General features: G+C 47.7%; 1 protein-coding gene across 1 annotated transcript in view; it reads right to left on the reverse strand.

Annotated features, from left to right (window-relative positions):
• sgsm1a (small G protein signaling modulator 1a) overlaps positions 1-21,810 on the reverse strand; it is a 97,112-nt gene that overhangs the window by 39,805 nt on the left and 35,497 nt on the right. The window contains exons 4-11 of the mRNA XM_052031975.1: positions 19,659-19,821; positions 17,608-17,760; positions 15,840-15,907; positions 14,503-14,648; positions 10,499-10,630; positions 7,033-7,157; positions 5,481-5,548; positions 3,514-3,677 (exon numbers count right to left, since the gene is read on the reverse strand). Of these exons, the coding sequence (XP_051887935.1) occupies positions 3,514-3,677; positions 5,481-5,548; positions 7,033-7,157; positions 10,499-10,630; positions 14,503-14,648; positions 15,840-15,907; positions 17,608-17,760; positions 19,659-19,821 (1,019 nt within the window). The remainder of the gene's footprint in view (positions 1-3,513; positions 3,678-5,480; positions 5,549-7,032; positions 7,158-10,498; positions 10,631-14,502; positions 14,649-15,839; positions 15,908-17,607; positions 17,761-19,658; positions 19,822-21,810) is intronic.

Below are 21,810 nucleotides of genomic sequence, written 5' to 3' on the forward strand. Positions count from 1 at the left end.
TTTCTTACGGTGCATCGATAAAAGTTGGTGAATGTCGAAGGGGACATGCCAAATTTCTTTAGCCTCCTGAGATCACTGACCTGAAACTTAACTCTTTTTATCTCCCTACAGACGCTGCCTGACTCACTGATTATTTCCAAAACTTCCAGCTATTTTTTCATATTATAAATGTCATTAGAGTAATATACGTAGCTCCTGTGAGCTGGAATCCTAATTCCGGGTGCTGTTTGCAAGTTCTCCCTGTGATCGTGTGGGCTTCCCTGGAGTGCTGTGGTTTCTTCCCACATCCCAAAGACATGCTGGTTGGTAGGTTAATTGGTTACCTTAAGATCACCCCCAGTGTAGGTGGGTGATAGGAAAATCAATGGGGGGGGAGAAGTTGACGAACATGTGACATAGAAAAGATTATAGGGAAATGCATGGGGAAATTGATTTCTTCCCACTTCTTACAGATGTTCTGGCCAACAGTTTAATGGTCACAGTAAATATACCCGAGTGTGTGGGTAGAATCTGGGTGAGTTAATGGGAAAGAGAGAAGAATAAAATGGAGGACTACTGAAAATGGGTGCTTGCTGGTCAACGTGGACTTGGAGAGGTGAAGGGTCTGTTTCCAGACTATGCCTCTATGATTCTAGAGGGTATCAGCTAGTTATATCGCCTGGGGACGTGAGGCAGTGAATGCTGTGAACCATGTTTTCAGAACAACCGCTCTCCTACATAATTCTTCCCTCTGACCCTCACCAACTTTTAGCGATGCACCATAGAAAGCATCCTATCCAGATGTATCACAGCTTGGTATGGCAACGGCTCTGAGACAAGAAACTGCAGAGAGTTGTGGGCATAGCCTAGCACATCACGGAAACCAGCCTCCCCTCCTTGGACCCTCTCGCTGCCTCGGTAAAGCAGCTAACATAATCAAAGACCCCACCCACCCCAGGCATTCTCTCTCCTCCCCATCCCATCGGGCAGAAGATACAAAAGCCTGAAAGCATGTACCACCAGGCTCAAGGACAGCTCTTGACCTCACAATCTACCTCATTATGACCTTGCACCTTATTGTCTGCCTGCACTGCACTTTCTCTGTAACTGTAACACTTCATTCTGCATTCTGTTATTGGTTTCCCTTGTACTCCCTCAATGCACTGATGTGAGGAAATGATGTGTATGGATGGCATGCAAAACAGAGTTTTTCACTGTACCTCGGTATGTGTGATAATAATAAACCAATCTACCACTTTGCCAATTTATCTTTGGTCAGTCTCTCGTAGGTTTTACAAAGTTCATCTTTGCTTCAAACCCTCATGACTGGGCTGCAGTGTGCAAGAATCCTGTTGACAGGCCCTCCCTGTATAACCAAGATGCACTACGTTCATGAGGACCTGGGGTTTTCAAGGCCATTGTCCCATAGATATCAGCTTCCTCCTCCCACCCCACCTCATTGTCCCCTCACCTTGGGATGTGGGGCAGTCAGTGCTGTGAACCGTGGTTTCAGAACAACCATTCTCCCGTGTAATTATTCCCCCTGCCTTGAGGCTAGGGTATCTGTGTCCATCCCCAGCATCACATCAAAAGAGCAAACAGTCTGAAAACATCTTGTAGACTTTCTTGTTATCATGGATTTCATTTTCAAAGTGAAGGGTGTCACTGCAGGGAGATGGACCATTTCCCCAGCTCTGGGACCTGAGTAGATGTGAACTAAAGCCCTAACCGCACTAGGGTGGTCCGCACACCCAGCTGAACATTGTCCAGAGCAACAGTGGGATTTGTCACTTCCTTTGGCGGCATCCCATCCTCTTGGATGACCACTCAGCACTCCTGAGATTAGAAAGGTTTGTCCCCATGGGAAGCAGCATTGCTTACAACCTATTTCCTAATAAAACTGACATTCCCAATGGTAGTCTGGCTGTTTTCAACAGCTAGGGAGAATTCTTCAACTACCAAGATACCTAGAGTCTAATCTGGTTTACATGAGGTTACAAAAAGCTGGACTTATGGGTAATATCATATGGCATGGGTCATGCATAAGAACTGACCTGTTAAAACTTAGAACCAAGACTTTAAGCAAACTAAAATCGTAAAAAGGCAGCTGCTGAAGTAATAACAGAAAATGCTGGAAACACTCAGCAAGTCAGGCAGCATCTGTGGAGAGAGGAAGGGTATTGGTGTTGGTTTATTATTGTCACTTGTACTGAGGTACAGTGAAAAACTTGTCTTGCACACCGTTCGTACAGATCAATTCATTACACAGTACATTGAGGTAGTACAGGGTAAAAACAATAACAGAATACAGAGTAAAGTGTCACAGCTACAGGGAAGTGCATTGCAGGTAGACAATAAGGTGCAAGGTCATAACAAGGTAGATTGTGAGGTCAAGAGTCCATCTCATTGTACAAGGGAACCATTCAATAGTCTTATCACAGTGGGACAGAAGCTGTCCTTGAGCCTGGTGGTACGTGCCCTCAGACTCTTGTATTTTCTGCCTGATGGGAGAGGGGAGAAGAGAGAATGACCCGGATGGGTGGGGTCTTTGATTATGCTGGCTGCTTCACCAAGGCAGCGAGAGGTATAGACAGAGTCCATGGAGGGGAGGCTGGTTTCCGTGATGCGCTGGGCTGTGTCCACAACTCTCTGCAGTTTCTTGTTGTCCTGGGCAGAGCACTTGTCATACCGTACCGTGATGCATCCAGATAGGATGCTTTCTATGGTGCATCGTTAAAAATTGAATGAAAGGGGACATGCCAAGTTTCTTTAGCCTCCTGAGGAAGTAGAGGTGCTGGTGAGCTTTCTTGGCCATGGCGTCCATGTGGTTGGACCAGGACAGGCTATTGGTGATGTTCACTCCCAGGAACTTGAAGCTCTCAATCCTCTTGACCTCAGCACCATTGATGTAGACAGGTGCATGTACACCGCCCCCTTTCCTGAAGTCAATGACCAGCTCTTTAGTTTTGTTGACACTGAGGGAAAGGTTGTTGTCATGACACCATTCCACTAAGCTGGCTATCTCCTTCCTGTACTCCGACTCATCGTTATTTGAGATACAGCCTACAATGGTGGTATCATCTGCAAACTTGTAGATGGAGCTAGAGCAGAATCTGGCCACACAGTCATGAGTGTATAGGGAGTAGAGTAGTAAAGGGAGTCAATGTTTCAGGTCTGAGACTCTTTAGTAGAACTTGGAAAGAGAAAATAAGTTCGGTTTAGGTTGTAGAGAGGTTGGGGTGGGGTAGATAGGACAAAGGGAATCTCTCTGATAGGGCGAGGCCAGGGAGGGTTAAGCTGTTGGTGAAGCCATCTGGTTGATAGGTTAATGAGGGCAATTAGAGAGAGTAAAATCTATTAACCTATCAACCGGATGCCCTCATCAACAGCTAATCTCCACCGTCCTGAAATATTAGTTTTGTTTCTACTTCCACAGATGCTGCCTGACCTGCTGAGTGTTTCCAACATTTTCTGTTTATACTTTTCTACCATCATTTCCCGTTAAGAATGTCAGTGGGAGGAACTTCTCTTTACCTTCCCTCTCTGTGACCACAACGGAGGATCCAGCTGTCCACGAGGCAAGAGGCCGTTCTCAAGGCAGGAGAGGAACGCCAGAAGATGCCCTCCCTTGGGAAAGCGCAGCGGAGGTCTCTGAATGCCATCTTGACTCACCAGGACCACCGTACCACCACTGTCAACTGTGGACACACGGGAGGTTGAAACAAGTGAATTATCACCAGAACTGGCACGCTGATATCCATCCCTCGCTACTGGGTAGCTGCTAAAATTGGCAGGGACTTTGGCCAATAGCTGGCATGGCTGGAGGCACTCTCCAGGACTGCTGTTACCTGCATCTCAGTTGATTCTGGGAACCTTTAAGTGAGGGTGAGGACTGAGGATGGACTATGAATAGATTTTGAGCATAGAAAACAGGAAGTCATGTTGCAGCTGTATAAAGCTTTGGTTAGGCCACATTTGGAGCACTGTGTGCAGTTCTGGTCGCCACATTACAGGAAGGAATGTGGAGGCTTTGGAGCGGGTGCAGAACAGGTTCACCAGGATGTTGCCTGGATTAAAGAATATTAGCTATGAGGAGATGTTGGACAAACTTGGATCGTTTGTTCTGTAGCTTCAGAAGCTGAGGGGAACCTAGTAGAAGTTTATAAAATTATGAGGCATAGACAGACAGCCAGAGCCTTTTCCCAGGCTAGAAATGGTAAATACCAGAGGGCATAGGTTTAAGGTGAGGGGGTAATATAGACCACGTGCAGGCAGGTAGGATTAGTTTGGATTGGCATCATGGTCAGCACAGACATGGTGGGCCGAAGGGCCTGTTCCTGTGCTGTACTGTTCTATGTTCCATGGGGATAAAGATCCAATGACTTAAATCTGTGGCGGGATTACTCCAGACGGCAGCAGTGGGAACCACTGTCAGCCAACGATTTGGTGTCTCAATCTTTAGGATGAACCGGTGCAAGTAGACAAACTTGGCAATAGGTGTTTTTTTTTCATTTTTAGCTCAAGATGATTTCCTTGCTGATATTGCTGGAATTGCAACTGCACCTCGTAATTCTGGAAGGTTTATGGTCTGTGGAGGAACACTTGATTTATTTTTCAATTCATTGAGAGATTGCAGATATCATTGGCAAGGCCAGCATTCATCGCTCATCTCTCACTGTCCTTGAGAAGGCGGAGGTGTCCTCAGAGCAGGTTGGAAGAGCCGACTGGTTTACTCAGCTGATATCAAACCAGAAATGCACAGATTTTTGGATATTAAGGAAATCAAGGGATGGGAGGCTAGTGGAGCAAAGTGACTTTCCCCACCCCATGGACTGCAGTGGTCAAAGGCAGTGGCCCGTCACACCCTTCCCAAATAGGGAAGAGGCAATAAACACTCGCACTGCCAACACGCCCACATCCCAAGACTGATGAACCCCAAGGTGGTTGACCCGGAATGGACCTCTGAGGAGACCTTCAGGCATTAAAAGGACGTGCAATAAGTCGTAGAATAAAATCACAGAAATTGTGCAAACTGTTAGACTGGAAACTCAAGCAGCACCAGATTCGGGTAATTTTCCCTGGATTACTTGAGCCAGGGTTTCCTTCACCATCTGTTAACCCTCTTGCAGTCACTTCACCTAATACCAGAATTTAATCTTTATAGACTTTAGAGAAGTCAAACTCTCAGATTGCCACTGTGGGATTTGAACTCAAACTCTGGATGATCAATCCTTGCCTCAGTGGGATTTGAACTAAGGTACTCTGGAGGATCAACCCAGTAACATGTCCATGCCAGCCCAAGTAAACTTTAGGTTAATCCCACTTTTCAGTTCTCAGTCTGCACACCCGCATGTTGTGGGTCCTTAAATGGTCACCTGAGCTTTAGTAAATTAATCCTTAATTTAACTTTTGGCTTGTAGATCAGGGTGGAACATACATTGGAGAGTCGTGTAATGGAGGGAGAGGTACGACATGCAAACAAGAAATTCTTTCCTTCTTACTCTGCTGGTGACAGTGAAGGTAAACAATCTCTTCCAGGCGGATAGTCATGGCGTAGTCCCAGTACACGCTGGAAAACAAGATCAAATCTCACGCGGATTACACAGCAACATCTCCCAGCACACAGACATTTCCCACTGGTTGAGCCGATCATATTTCCCGAGCTCCGGCAGTCACCGGCACCGCTAGTGGATGGGCAGGCACGTCCAGCTGATGATCGCCCAGTCCACTCATGCACAGAGCTCCAGTTTACTGAACCACTCCTGCTTGAGCTGCCACAGTCACCCTTCGGTACTTGGGGCAGTGGGGCCACAAATAGCCGCGGCAAGTACACAGCTCCCTTCATTTGCCATTGGCAGTGATGCAGAATGACTTGTAGGATGCATTTTAGAGGGCTAAAGTCCAGCTATGGCTAGAGGAACTTTTACCCTGGTGTGACACACTGACATATCCCTGTTTATGTTTAATATTAATCAGAGCAAGGTATAACCTGGCCCAATGTATAACTTCTGGCACAGAAACAGGTTCCAACTTATTTACCATGTGTCTTCCATTCACCCCTTTAACAGCCTTCCTTGAAAACCCCCAAAGGATAACTGAAGGGAGACGAGGTAAATTATCCTTTGAGATGTCAGTCCTATCTATTTGGTTATGGGATGAGGACAGAAAGGTAACCTGGTGGTTCTAGAACCAGACATGCAGCTCAGACAACTGGACAAATTATGTACATACTGGACAAAAAAGGACAAACTTAGACAAATCCCAGTCAGGTAACTTGTAGAACTAAATGCAGTAAGTCTGGTCCTTGTTAGTTCACCAGAGAGTGGGCATTAACGTTGCTCGGTTGGTGTAAAAAGGCAGCAGATCCTCCAGCGAAGGGAGCCTGGTTCAGCTTCTAGTCAATGTGCAGAATCAACACGTGGTCCTAGTGCCATCAGTACAACGAGGGACGGGCAATAACACCAGTAATACTATGTCGCTGTCACCCATATCTGAACACCTCACATGGGAGTGAGTCTGAGCCAATGTGTGTGCAAGAATCGGTCACACTTAAGGTGCAAACTCCATGGAGCACAAACTATGAGATAAAGAAACAGAATCATATATTCATGGAGCAGAGAAACAGGCCCTTCAGCTCACTGAGTCCACACCAACCACCAATTTACACTAATTCTACACTCATCCCATTTTAGCCTCCTCACGTTCTGATCAACTCCCCCCCAGATCCTACCCCTCATCTACATACTAGATTAATTACAGTCGCGGATTAACCTACCAACCCGCACATCCTTGAGACGTGGGAGGGAAACGCAGTACCCGGAAGAAACCCACGCAGTTACAGGGAGAACGTGCAAACTCCATGCAGACAGCACCAGAGGTCAGGACTGAACCTGGGTCGCTACAGCCACGAGGCAGTCGATCTACTAGCTGTGCCACTGTGCTGCCCGAAAACAGCTGGTTGAGGAATACTTAAATATTGACCTCAATAGACATGTTCCTGCCATAAACAGCAAACGCCACCTACAATGATCCCAGCAGTAACACAGTGGTTACCTTTTCTCATAATCCAGGTCTCCCACGGAGCCATTCATCAGCTGGTTGGGCGTCCACTTTAATGTCATTGTGTCCGCTGTCTGATGGAGCGAGAGGTATCCCGGGGTGGGTTCCATATCATCTTTCTGAGGAAGGAATGTAACTTAATTGAGGAATGAGCGACCATGCAAGATTGACAGGGACTGAAGTTGGGGTGAAGGTGACTGTAGACCAGGGACCATTCAGAAAAATGGATTAAAATATCCCAGAAAAGACCAGGACAGTCCCAGGAGCTCTCACGTCCCACCGTGAAATGACAATCCCCTGGAACTCCAGAACTGATTCGTCCCCATTAGTTTCCCCAGCTCTTACTTAAGAAAGAAATACTTGTGTTTTCTTTATGGAGTTTTGTCATTCCTTAATAATATTCTGTACTCCCTGCTGTAACATGCAATACCCAACAGGCCTCTGAGTAGCTTTGTGGAGACACAAGAAAGACTGTAGATGCTGGAAATCTGGAGAGACGCACAAAACACTGGAGCATCTATGGAGGGAAATGGACAGTCGATGTTTCAGGTCGACCTCAAACGTCGACTGTTCATTTCCCTCCACAGATGTTTCCTGACCCGCTGAGTTCCTCCAGCGCCCGTGTGTACTGCTCTGAGTAGCTTCATCCATTTGATAGACTCGCCCCAGTTTCTCACCCCAAGGCTCACTCAGTGCCACACTGAGGTTACAGTGTTTGTTCATGGACTGTGGTCATTGCCAACAAGGCCAGAGCTTGGTGTCCGTGCCTACTTCCGCGAAGAAGCATTTGAAAAGGGCTGGTAAGAGTCACATACAGAGCAGACTATAGGACATAGAACAGTACAGCACAGGAACAGGCCCTTCAGCCCACCATGTCTGCTCCAACCTTGATGCAAATCTAAACTAACCCCATCTGCCTGCATGTGGTTTAAATCCTCTTAAGTGTTGCTGTCATATCTACTCCTATCATCTCTCTGGCAGTCTGTTCTGGGCAACCACTCTCTGTGTAAACAAACTTGCCTTGCACATCTCCTTTAAATTTTCCCTCTCTCACCTTAAAGTTATGCCCTCTAGTATTTGACATTTCCAACTTAGGAAAAAGACTCTATCTACCCCAAGTAATTTTATAAACTTCTATCAGGTCCCTCACCCCCTCAGCCTTTGTTGCTCCAGAGAAAACAACCCAAGTTTGTCCAACCTCTCCTTACAGCTCATACTCTCCAATCCAGGCAACATCCTGGTGAACCCCTTCTGCACCCTGTCCAAAGCCTCCACATCCTTCCTGTAATGGGGTGACCAGAACTGCACACTGTACCCTAAATGTGGCCTAACCAAAGTTTCATACGATTTAAGCAGAGAAGGATAGCACATTTCCTTCTCTGAAGTGAATCAAGTGGGTTTTTACGACAATCCCACAGTTTTGTATTGACAATTATAATTATTTTTTTATTCCAGACTTATTTCATCACTTGAATTTTGAGTTCCTCAGCTGCGGTGGTGCCAGGTGAACAGGGTAATTGCTCCATAGTAAGGGTGTCTAAAACTGGAGGGCATGGGTTTAAGGTTAAGTTGCAGGAGGTTTAAAATGGATCTAAGAAGGAACTTTTTCACCCAGAGGGTGGCTGGAGTCTGGAGTGCAGTCCCTGAGCAGATGGCGGAGGCAGAGACCTTCACAACATTTAAGAAGTATTTAGATGAGCACTTGAATTGCCAAGGTATAGAACTATAGACCAAGTGTTGGTAAATGGGATTGGTCTAGCTGGGTGCTTGATGGTTGGCACACATGTGAGGGTCTGTTTCCTCTGCTATTTAACTCTGTGACTCTGGATCAGTGATACTGCTTCACTAAGTTACTTTACCCACTCAACCAGTGGTTAAACCTCAAACTCATTCTAGCTCACAGGCAAAGAGCGTTACGATTAAGCCTGAACAAAGTGTGCAGCTTTTGGTTTTGCATCATACGAAGCGTGTGGTGGGAGAGGGGATCAGATTGAAGGGGTTCCAGGAAGTGGGTCGGGACGAGGAAGTGAGTCTGGCTTGGTTACAGCAGAGGAGATGACGGGATAGTTTAACAGAAACCTCCAACAACGAGGAGTGGACGGAAACCAACTCCTCCTGGTGACAGAAGGGTCTGGAGAGCGCGGGAGAGGCACAGAATAAGGATTAAATCCAAGAGATTTGAGTCAAGGAGGAGGATTTTTGACAGAGGACTGGGTGGAAATTCGCAACAGCCGATTCCATTGGCAACAAATGAAATGTTTAACATCAACAAGTGAAACATGAACTCTGCTTCTCTCTCTACAGATGCTGCCTGACCTGCTGAGTGTTTCCACTTCTGTTTTGGTTTGTATTTCCAATCAGTATTTCAGGCCTCTGAATGCTAGTCCAGGAACTCAACAGCAAACCACTGCGTGACAATGAATAGATCATGTTCAGTAACACTGGTTTAGAAAGACTGGCCAGGGAAAATGCTCCTGCTGCTCTTTACAACAATACGACAGAACCTTTCACATCCAGACAGCAGATGGGGCATTAAGTTGAGTCAAGTCAAGTCACGTTTGTTGTCATCCGCACAAGTACGGTGAGGTACAGGTACCTTGCTTGCAGCAGCATCACAGGCACGTAGATTCAGACAACACAAGGAATACAAATTATACAAGACAGTGAAGGAAAAAAAGACAGCAAGACTATTGACTTGACAGAGGTGTGCAAGATGATAAGAGGCCTAGATCGAGTGGACAGTCAGAGACTTTTTCCCCAGGGCGACAATGGCTAATACGAGGTGACATAACTTTAAGGTGATTGGAGGAAGGTATAAGGGGGATGTCAGGGGTAAGTTTTTTTTTTACACAGAAAGTGGTGGGTGCATGGAACGCACTGCCGGCAAAGGTGTGTGGGGCAGATACATTAGGGACATTTAAGAGACTCTTAGATAGATACGTGAATGATAGAAAAATAGGGGGCTATGTGGGAGGGAAGGGTTAGATAGATCTTAGAGTAGGATAAAATGTCAGCACAACATTGTGGGCTGAAGGGCCTGTACTGTGCTGTAGTGTTCTATGTTCTAAAACAAGGCATTAGTGCAAAATTAACACGATCAGAGACAAGTCTGTGGTAGTGCAAGAGGTAGTCTGTAGTGTTCCGTTGCTGAGGTAGGGTTAGGGTGCTGCCTAAACCATCTCATCTGAAAACCAGCTCCTCAGCACTTCCTCACTGCTTCACTGGAGCCAAGCCCAAGCTCACCATTGAACCCACAACCTTCTGACGAAAGCAGAAGTGTCAGCCTCTGTACCACATCCACAGGCAGAGGCACTTCTCCAGGTTTGCACAGTGAAGCACATTTGTGCACAGTTGGACGGTTACTTGAGCAGCAAACAATCTGCTGGAGGAACTCAGGGGGTCAGGCAGCATCTGTGGGAGGAGAGGAACTGTCGACGTTTCGGGTCGAAACCCTACTCACCGGCTGAACCAGGACGTTGTTTTTGCCGTAGAGCAATGTCGCTCGGGAATTCTGGTGCAGAGACTCGACGTAGTCACGGGCGGAGAGCGAGAGCCGGTCATCCATGCTGCCACTTGAATGCCTCTTCTGAATCTGGAGGGAAACACAGGAACAGGGTTGGTGAATGAGAGAACAGGAGAGAACGTGACATGGAGGAGATCGAACCAATGTTCCTCTGTGTGTTCGTGGCATGGGATCACTCACCATGCACCCTGGAACTGAATGGTTTGCTCATCCATTTCATGGGCAGTTCAGAATCAATGAGTCGGTCTGGATAAGGACGGCAGATTCCCCCTCCCCTGAGGTGCCTGATTAATCTGATGGGCTTTTACAACAACCAACATTACATCTTCAACTGTTCTATTACCAGCTTCGATTGATTCTCATTACATATACTTAAACTCACCAGATGCTGTGGTGGGACTTGAACTCATGTCTCAATGTCTAGGCCACTGGATACCAATCCAGCACCTCAACCACTATGCTGCCACATCCAGCTCATTATCACTGAGGCAACCTTTCAGCAAGTAACGAAGTCAATATCAGGTAGCAATGCCATTGGGGACACCTCAGCCGATCTGTCCAGAAAGCTGCTCCAACTCCCTCTCGGGTGTTCAGCTGTGTTTACAACCGGTGACCCTGTTTTTGTAGATGCCACACAGTGTAACAGTAAAAGGCAATTACTTTGGGGAGGGGGAAGTGTCAGGAATAAATCTTGCATTTTTACTGCATCCTTCACAACCTCAGGGTGGCTCAGAGTGTTTCTCAACCACTGAGCTTTTAAAGTGTGTGCACTGCTATTCTAGAGCATAGAACACTACAGCACAGTACAGGCCCTTCGGCCCACAATGTTGTGCCGACATTTTATCCTGCTCTAAGATCTATCTAACCCTTCCCTCCCTCATAGCCCCCTATTTTTATATCATTCATGTGTCTATCTAAGAGTCTCTTAAATGTCCCTAAATGTATCTGCCCCCACAATCTCTGCCAGCAGTGCGTTCCATGCACCCACCACTCTCTGTGTAAAAAAACTTACCCCTGACATCCCCCTTATACCTTCCTCCAATCACCTTAAAATTATGTCCCCTCGTGTTAGCTATTGTCACCCTGGGAAGAAGTGTCTGACTACGGCTACAACTTCCCTCGGTCACCAGCCCGACCGTGGCCAATACAAGAACATGAGAAAATCGGAGAAGAAGTAGGCCAGCAGGCCCCTCAAGCCTGCTCTGCCATTCAGTGTGATCATCACTGATCTATGCTGGTTTCAACTCCTCTATGTTTGGTTTACTCTATAGGCACCCTATGTTTTATTTTGACTCTGTGCTAACTCAATGTAACTACACTGTGAATTGAATCAACCTGTACAATCGGTATGCAAGACAAAATTTTCACTGTACCTCAGTACAAGTGACAATAATAAACCAATACCAATACGTGAGACAGATCTTGGGAAGGAGAAGTACGATAACCATCCACCTGTCTCTCACCAACTTTCGCTCTCCCCCCCTCCACTTCCAACACCGTCTGCTACCCAAATGTTTGCTTCTTGACTATCAAACTCTCTTTCCTGCACCAGTTCATTGATGTGAAAGAGTTCAATGAAGAAGAACATTGCCCTGATGTGAGTTTTTCTGCAGGGGCTGTCCTGAAGATTAAGGGTTCAGTTCCTGGGTGTTCTGTCATGTGTCTGCAGCAGAGGGAGGCGCTGCTTCTGAGGTAAAGAGGGAAGGCAATTATACTTCAACTGAGGTTCCTTCGGTCTGCTCCCCACCACACCCCCTGAGGCCACTGGCTAATTACAAGCACTCAGTGCTCACAAAATGGTCTGCTCTACCATGAGAAACCAAATGCAAAATAGGTGACCACTTTTCAGTCTGCAAGGTGGACCTGAACTTTCACTTTACTTACACTGCCAGTCTTAGCCCCCCCCCCACCACCCACCATCTTTGCCCCCTTATACGGTTCCAATAAAGCCCAGCATTACGGAGAAGCAGCACATCATCTTCTGACTTGGCATTTCAGCCCTCAAGATCAAACACTTAGTTCAACACACTCAACGTCAGGCTGCTGTTTATCGATTACAGCTCGGTGTTCAACACCATCATCCCTTCAATGCTAATCAACAAGGCTTCTAAACCTGGGTCTCCGTACCTCGCTCTGCAAGTGGATCCTCGACTTCCTTATCGGGAGACCACAGTCAGTGCGGATCAGTGGTAACAGCTCCTCCTCGCTGACAATCAACACAGCTGCACCTCAAGGATACGTGCTTAGTCCACTGCTCTACTCCCTCTACACTCATAACTGTGGGGTTAGGCACAGCTCAAACGCCATCTATAAATTTGTTGATGACACCACTGTCGTTGGCAGGATCTCAGATAGCGATGAGGAGACGTACAGGAGTGAGATCGATCGGCTGGTTGAGTGGTGTCACAACAACAACCTCATACTCAACGTCAGCAAGACCAAGGAATTGATTGTGGACTTCAGAAGGGAAGTCAGGAGAACACACACCAGTCCTCACTGAGGGGTCAGCGGTGGAAAGGGTGAGCAGCTTCAAGTTCCTGGGCATCAACATCTCAGAGGATCTATCTTGGGCCCATCACATGAGGAGATCATGAAGAAGGCACGCCAGCGGTTCTACTTCATTAGGAGTTTGAGGAGATTTGGTATGTCACCAGAGACTCTTGCAAATTTCTACAGATGTAAAATGGAGAGCATTCTGACTGGTTGCATCACTGCCTGGTATGGAAGCTCCAATGTGCAGGATCATAAGAGGCTGCAGAGGGTTGTAGATACAGCCAGTTCCATCACAGGCACAACTCTTCCTGCCATCGAGGACATCTTCAGGAGGCGGTGCCTCAAGAAGGCGGCATCCATCATGAAGGACCCCTCACCATCTGGAACATGCCTTCTTCTCGTTACTACCATCGGGGAGGAGGTACAGGAGCCTGAAGACCCACACTCAACATTTTAGGAACAGCCTTTTCCCCATCCACCATCAGATTTCTGAACGGTCCATGACCCATGAACACTACCCCGTTATTCCTATTTTGCTCTATTTATTTATTTTTGTAACTTATAGTAACTTTTACGTCTCGCACTGTACTGCTGCCGCAAAACAACAAATTTCACGACATACGTCAGTGATAATAAACCTGATTCTGAACAATTTCAGATAACCAGCCTTTCCAGTGTGTGGCAGAACTGACCTCTTCTGATGAGCGGTCACAGTCACACAGCACGGAAACAGGCCCCTTGGCTTACTGAGTTCAAGCCAACCACCAAGCACCCATTTTCACTGTCCTCACATTAAACTCATTTCATCCTCCCCAGATTCTCCCACTAACCTACACACTGGAGGCAATTTACAGCGGTCAATTAACCTACCAACCCACAGTCATTGGGTTGTGGGAGGAAACTAGAGCACCCTGAGGAAACCCAGACAGTCACAGCGAAAACATGCAAACTCCAAACTTTTCACGTCATTGACCTGAAACGTTAACTCAATTTTCTCCCTCTGCAGATCCTGCCTGACCTGTTGAGTGTTTCTAGCTTTATTTCAGGTTTCCAGCCAATGCTGCTTTTAGCTTTTTTAAAATAGGTAGAATTTTTAAAAAGGTAGCTTTAATTGTTCACAAAATTGAAGATCATTTTTTTGGGTTATTTTTGAGGCTACTTATTTGACCTGTTCTCTAACAGTTGGCCTTGACAGAGTAAGACGGCTGTGGGGCAGGGCAATGGAACAGTCAGTCAGCTACTCTGCTGTCCAATCAGCTGTCTTGAACCATGAAGGGGTGTGGTTTCTGAAGTTTTGCCAGGGACATAGTAATGGTGCCAGGAAGCTATTTTGAGGGTGGGTCGCTGGTCCTGAACACCTCCGCCATTTTTCTTGTGGGTCCAGGGATCTTTCCCCTTGCCCAAGGCTGCTGAGAGAGTCGGGGGAGGGTAGCAAGAAGTGAACTTACACACAAGGCTGGCCGTTTGGTTGGTGAATCCTGGCGACAATGTGCGCTGTGGATGCGATGCCTCTGAACCAGTTCGTCAGCCGAAGGGTCTGTCCAGAAGTGATCAGCCGTCTTCATCTTGGTGTACTCGAGGGCACAAGGCCCAACTGGTGAGAGAGAGGTGGACAGTGAGGGTATGGTGGTGTCCAAATCACAGTTATAACGGCACCCACGGGAAAAAGCTTGAGCCTGATAAAGTGGGTACACCCAAACACACGCAACACACCCAACCTTCATCGAGCTGGCGAACCACGTGTCTCATCGCCACTTGTACAGCTGATTCTGGTTCCCATTTGAGTATAAAAGTCAGGATGTCACCATATAAAACCTTGGTTTGGCCGCACTTAGAGTACTGTGTGCAGTTCTGGTCGCCCCATTATAGGAAGGATGCGGAGGCTTTGGAGAGGGTGTAGAAGAGGTTCACCAGGAAGCAGCCTGGATTGGAAGGCATGCGCTATAAGGAGAGGTTGGACAAACATGGGTTGTTTTCTCTGGAGCGTTGGAAGCTGAGGGGAGACCTGATGGAAGTTTATAAGATAGGCAGAGACAGGGTAGACAGTCAGAATCTTTCTCCTAGGTAGAAATGTCAAGTACTAGAGGACATGCATTTAAGGTGAGAGGGGGAAAGTTTAAAGGAGATATGTGGGGCAAGTATTTTACACAGAGAGTGGTGAGTGCCTGGAATGGGCTGCCGGGGATGGTGGAAGCAGATACGATAGTGGTGTTTAAGAGGCTGTTAGATAGACACATGAATATGCAGGAAATGGATCATGTGCAGGCAGAAGAGAATTAGTTTAATTTGGCATCATGTTCAGCACAGACATTGTGGGCCGAAGGGCCTGTTCTTGTGCTGTATTGTTCTATGTTTGTTATCTACTCCCCTTGTTAATCACTGCTGGGACTCCTTCCCCATGGGTACGGGCACTAGAAGGATTGCAGTTGTTTAAAAAGGCAGCTGATCTCCACCCTCTCAAGGGCAACTAGGGATGGGCAACAAATGCTGGCCTTGCCAGTGATCCCCATGTCCTGACAAAGGGAAAAAAAGAGGAAAATAAGAACCAGAAATAAGAAATAAGAACAAGAAAGAAAAGAGATCTGACTGACCAAAATTCAACCTTCTGGAACTTCTGTGATGACATCTAGACCTTGGGAGAGTTAACATACTGGAAAAACAAACACAAGCCGCTGGCCATCACTTTCAGGAGCTTTAGGTCAACTTGTTCTGTGGAGCCTCCATAAGGCAGCCATCTTTGACTTCACGTAGGCATCAGGTAGGTCTATAATGACAGAGTGCTCACCTAACAGAGAACCCAATATCGGCCCATCCACAGGGTCCATCAGTAGAGCCTCCTTCTCATAGTATTTACTGAGGAGAGGAAAAAAGAACACAAAAAATATTACATCTTTCTCAACTGCTGCTAGTTCTGCAGAGATCTTTGTTTTAAGATGTTATATTACCATTTCCTTTTCCTACCTCGAGACTTGTTCTCTGGGAAAGGCATCTTTGTTCCTTCGGCCAGTGGACTGCACCAATATTCTGCCCTGTGCCGGGAGTTATCTAGCTTCAGGGAACATCAGGACCTTGCTTACTCCCATTTCCCTCCTTGGCCATCCGGGCTATAGCTCTTCAAGTGCTCATCCTAGTACCTTTCAAATATGGTACGGGCTTCTGCCTCCACCATTTGACCCTTAAATGGCAGGACTGCACTCCAGTGAAACCTTAAGACAAGGACCTCTTGTTCTTTTCTCCTTTCTTTATTCCCAACTCCCACTGGAGAGACAATCTCTCCTCTGTGTCTGAAGCAAAGTCCAGCATGGTCACCGCACTCCTGTGGGCCAGGTACCAAGCAAGTACTGAGGGGATGGGTTGGGAGAGGGTGGCCAAAGGCTCAAGTATCTCAGCCAACAGTGAGCTGTTGGGACTTTGTTTGTATAATGGAGAAAGGTTGGAGATAGTTAACTGTTACCATGTGGAATAAGTAATAAATACTGGGCTTGCTAACACACACACACATCCCATGAATGAATAAACATTGTCTTCATTTACAAAGCTTATAAAAGGACGAGCCATGCTACCAAGATATTAACCGTGTAGTGAATTGACCTGTACGATCAGTATGCAAGACAAGTTTTTCACTGTACCTTGGTACAAGTGACAATAATAAACCAATTCCAATACCAATAACAGAGGGGCCACAGGTCATAAGCACTGACAAGTCCCCATTCCCCCATAATATTAGTCCTCAATCCAAGACCAATGCCATGATTCCTGTTTTAGGGAGAAGCAATGCAGAGACCCAGTGGTCCACAAGGCACAGGCCAGTGTTTTCCTGCTGGGCTTCCTTCACCCAGGAAGGCCCCGTCATTGACAGCAGGTCCCCAGAGCAACGGACATTCAACACCTTGACAGCAACATCACTGCACGTGTGCTGAACACCTTGACCCTGCTGCGCACCCGCGATGTCACAGGTCCAAAGCTGGCGGTGCAGGATGGGGTGGAAGGCGGGGGCCACGGAGAACGGGGGCACAGTGTGAAGCTTCCAAAGAACGCGCACAGGCAGGATGGAAGGGACCTTGCTCTCAGTGAGCCTACTTATTCCCTCCTCAAGTATACGAGAATCATCCATAGAGTCCCCGTGCACCATGACTAAACCAGCCTGGAAGCTGGACAGGTTCACTGAACACAGGAGAGTGTCACAGAAGTGCAGCTGGAAAAGCTGCTGCCTTACAGCATCAGCGACCCGGGTTCAATCCAGTGCTGTCTGTGCAGAGTCTGCATGTTCTCCCTGTGAGCACGTGGGTTTCCTCTGGGGGCTCCGGTTTCCACCCACGTCCCACAGGGGTGTGGGTCGGTAGACTAATTGGCAGCTGCACATTGTGCCTCTTGCGTGGGTGAGCGTTGGGATTTTGAGGGAAGTGGTGGGAATGTGGGGAAAATTAATTTGGGGATGATATTGCTCTGAGAGCTGGCAGAGACTCGAGGGGCCGAATGGCGTCCCTCTCTGTCTCGAGGAGAAAAATGAAGTAAGGAACGGATCTACTGCCCCGATCCGGCTGGGCACCCACCTGCTGTTCTCCACCAGGTGCTGCACGATCTTGTCCAGGACCTTCTCAAAGAGGGCGGTGCGGATCCACAGGTGCTTGAGGGCCTGTGCGGACAGGTTTGGCACCTTCTGGGACTTCCGTGCGTTCTCCTGAGGGATGGCACCTTGGGCCTTTCTGGAGAATGCAAGTCGTGTGTCATCAGAAAGAAAGAAATTTTAACAAGGAAGCGCCATTTCGTCCAACAGGCTCTGAATAAGCCATTTTGTTAATCGGTCCAGATGAAGGGTCTCCACCCGAAACATCGACTGTCCATTTCCCTCCATAGATGCTGCCCGACACACCGAGTTCCTCCAGCACTTTGTGTGTTGATAATCTATTACCCACAATTATATTATACCTTTGGTGTAGTTATACGGCCATAGACACTTTGCAGGATGTAATATTACACCTATCTATACTGCAAAATATTACGAACAGGTGACCAAGATCTTGGACAGAGAGATAGACCTGGAATGGAATTCCTCAGCTTGGGGCTTGTTACCCATTCACCCTGGCCATTCACAAAATATCTTTATTAGTCACATGTACATCAAATCACACAGTGAAATGCATCTTTTGGGTAAAGTGTTCTGGGGGGCAGCCTGCAAGTGTCGCCGCGCTTCCGGCGCCAACATAGCATGCCCACAACTTCCCAACCTGTACATCTTTGGAATGTGGGAGGAAACCGGAGCACCCGGAGGAAACCCACGCAGACACATGGGGAGAACGTACAAACTCCTTACAGACAGTGGCTGGAATTGAACCCGGGTCGCTGGCGCTGTAATAGCGTTGCACTACTGTGCCTCCCCACACACTACTGTGCCTGCCCTCCCTATTGACCTATTCCAAAATCCATTCAAAGATCTTGGTCACCTGTTCTAATGTTTTGCAGTATAGACAGGTGTCATATTACATCCTGTGAAGTGTCTATGGCTGTATAACCACACCAAAGATGCAATATAATTATGGGTAATGGATTAACAACACACTAAGTGCTGGACGAATTCAGCAGGTCACGCAGCATCTATGGAGGGAAGTGGACAGACAACGTTTCCGACTGTATCAGATGCAGCGCTCCCCGTAAATCAGTCTGTTGGGCTGGCACTCTGGGACTGCATTCAGGAGGTGCTGCACTATTGGACGAGCTGGCTTTCAGTTGAGACATTAAATCCGTCCCCACTGGTTCTTTCTGATGGATTCTGGCACTGTCCTGAAGACCAGGGGAGTTCTCCCCACTATCCTGGCCAATATTTATCCCACAACTAACATTTCTAAATATGATCTGATCACTGCTGTTTGTGGGAGCTTGCTGTGTGCTCATTGGCTGTTGTATTCCTGCACTTCAAAAGTTCTTCACTGGCTGTGAACTACTGGGGAGGTGACAGACTCCACCAAAATCCTCTTACTTCCCTCTTTTGTGTGTTTATTGAGATTTCCTTTAACGCCGGGGAGTGACAGGGTGGCACCATGCCGCCTCACAGCTCCCGTGACCCAGGTTCAATCCCGACCTCAGATGCTGCCTGTGTGGAGTTTGCACGTTCTCCCTGTGACCAGGTGGGTTCCCCCCCCCCCCCCCGCCCCAGATACTCCGGTTTCCTCCCACATCCCAAAGACGGGCTGGATGTCAGGTTAATTGGTTGCTAGGTAAATGAACCCTTCATGTAGGTTGGTGGCAGGATGGCGTAGATGTGCACACGAGAGAGATTAGGTCACAGGGAAGTGAGTGGGGGAAGGGATTGCCCTGAGAGCCAGCATAGACTTGATGGGCTGAATGGCCTCCTTCTCTGCTGTATGTCAATATATCAAGCTGCCCTCTCTGTGTGAAAAGCTTTCTCCTGAAATTGTTAAGAGATTCTGTATCAGCCATCAGATAGTCACTTGTTATGCTCTTGATGACAACCAAAGACATCCTCCTTACATCGACCCCATCACCCCCTCCATCACTGGGTCACAACCCGAGACCATCCTTCCAAAGCCCTGAGCCCCAACCTGCCGAGTCTTTGCCGCCATTTCCTCTGCCCCGCGGGGGTTACCTGCTCTCGATCAGCTGCTCCAACTCCTGCACCTTCCTGCACAGCTGCTCGGCCAGCGGGAAGGCCTTCGCCACCTTCATGAAGAGGGCGGCGATCTTGTTGCTCCGCAGGAAGCCCGCCGCCCTGCGCTTGAGTCCATGCAATACGCAGGCTTCCACTGCAGCTGGGGAGGGGCAGGAAGAGACGACCACAGGTGAGCCGGGATGGAGACACCCCTTACCCCACCCCTGACAAGAACTGCCAACCATCCCACCTTTCCATGACCCCATTTGGAATACTGTGAGCAATTTTGGGCCCCATATCGAAGGAAGGATGTGCTGGCCCTTGGGAGGGTCCAGAGGAGGTTCACAAGAATGAAAGGCTTGACATGCGAGGAGTGTTTGATGTCTCTGGGCCTGCACTCGATGGAGTTCAAAAGGATAAGGGGGGGATCTCATTGAAATCTACCCGATACTGAAAGGCCTGGATAGAGTGGGTGTGGAGAGGATGTTTCCATCAGTGGGAGAGTCCAAGATCCAAGGGCACAGCCTCAGAATAAAGGGACATCCCTTCAGAACTGAGATGAGGAGGAATTTCTTCAGCTGGAGGGCGGTGAATCTGTGGAATTCGTTGCCACAGAGGGCTGTGGAGGCCAAGTCACTGGGTGTATTTAAGGCAGAGATTGGTAGGTTCTTAACTGGCAAAGGGGAGAAGGTGGGAGAATGAGGTTAGTAATCAGCCATGATTGAATGGGCTGAGTGGCCTAATTCTGCTCCTATATTGTAAGGTTTTATGGACTCTCATCTTCAATACAAACAGCTTTAACCTTGCTCCACTGACCACTGGCTGAGCTGTTTTGCTGCACTGCTTATTTTGTGACCTCTGAACTCCCCACCCAGCCTATTGACCTCTTCCCCCGCCCCCCCCCCGTACCTGATGGTCCGCATGGACATGTTGGGCTGAAGGGCCTGTTTCTGTGCTGTATGACTCTGACTCTCCTCAACTTACTGAGCTGATTAACAGAAATGTTCAAAGATATAAAAGGCACAAAATATTTTCTTAAACATCCCCTCCATCATGTTTTTTGTCTCCCAGATTTGAGAGACAGAGAGAGAGAGAGCAAGAGCAAGAGAGAGAGATTAACTAGATCTCTCATAAGCTAAAAGATGAACTCTTGATCTCCCAATCTACCTTGTCGAGGCCCTTGCACTTTATTTGTCTGCCTGCACTGCACTTTCCCTGTAACTGCAACACTATAATCTGCATTCTGTTTTCCATTTAACCACCTCGATGTAACTACGTGATGTAAGGTGTGGTCTGTCTGGATGGCACGCAAAACAAATGCTTTTCGCTGTATCTCGGTACGTGAGACAGTAATAAATCAATCCAAACCAATCTCTCTTTTATTCCCAGCATGACACAGGATTAACCCTTTAATCCCTGGTGCCTCTTCAGGCACTCCCGGCCTACAATCTTCAGGAGCTTTGCATCCCTCTGGTTCCACACCTCCTGGAGAGGTGGATTTTGAAACAAGATTACTGGGACATCGCCAGCAGAGGAAAGGCAGGCATTTCCCGCCAGTTCCTACGTGCCCATTTTGCACACAGCTGAACATTTCATTGGGCAGTTAAAAGTCAATGCTATTGACGTGGGGTTGGAGCAACACACAGACTTGACCAGGTAACAATAACATCCCAAGGATGTACTGATGGGTCAACCAGCTACTGTGAATTACCCCTCAGTGTAGGTGGGTGGCCAAAGGGGAGTTGAACGACAACTGAGGGAGAAAGTTGCAGGGAAAATAAGGAGAGGGGGAATGGGATTGCTCATGTGGGCTGAATGGTCTCCTCCGTATCTTAATATGGGAGGATTATGCTGGTCAGTCCTACACCAAAAGGAGGTATAATTGACATTACGAGTGGTCAAGCCAGCACGAAGAGGAAGGACATGGTCCCAGCAACTAGCGGGCATGGAGTTATGGAAATAGTTGGAAGGTCTCGAGGAATTTGGAGCCTATTTTTACCCAAAAGGTAGTGGGGGTGTGAATCTCACTGTCACAGCAGTGGAAACTCTCCCCACATTTGACAAATCCTTGGATTGGTGTACTCACAAGGGCCAGGAAGTGAGAACAGTCGAACGAGCTCCATCATGGGCTCCTCCTCCTGGTTCAGGA

This window comes from Pristis pectinata, chromosome 17, assembly GCF_009764475.1.
Source record: "Pristis pectinata isolate sPriPec2 chromosome 17, sPriPec2.1.pri, whole genome shotgun sequence".
NCBI classification, from domain to species: Eukaryota; Metazoa; Chordata; class Chondrichthyes; order Rhinopristiformes; family Pristidae; genus Pristis; species Pristis pectinata.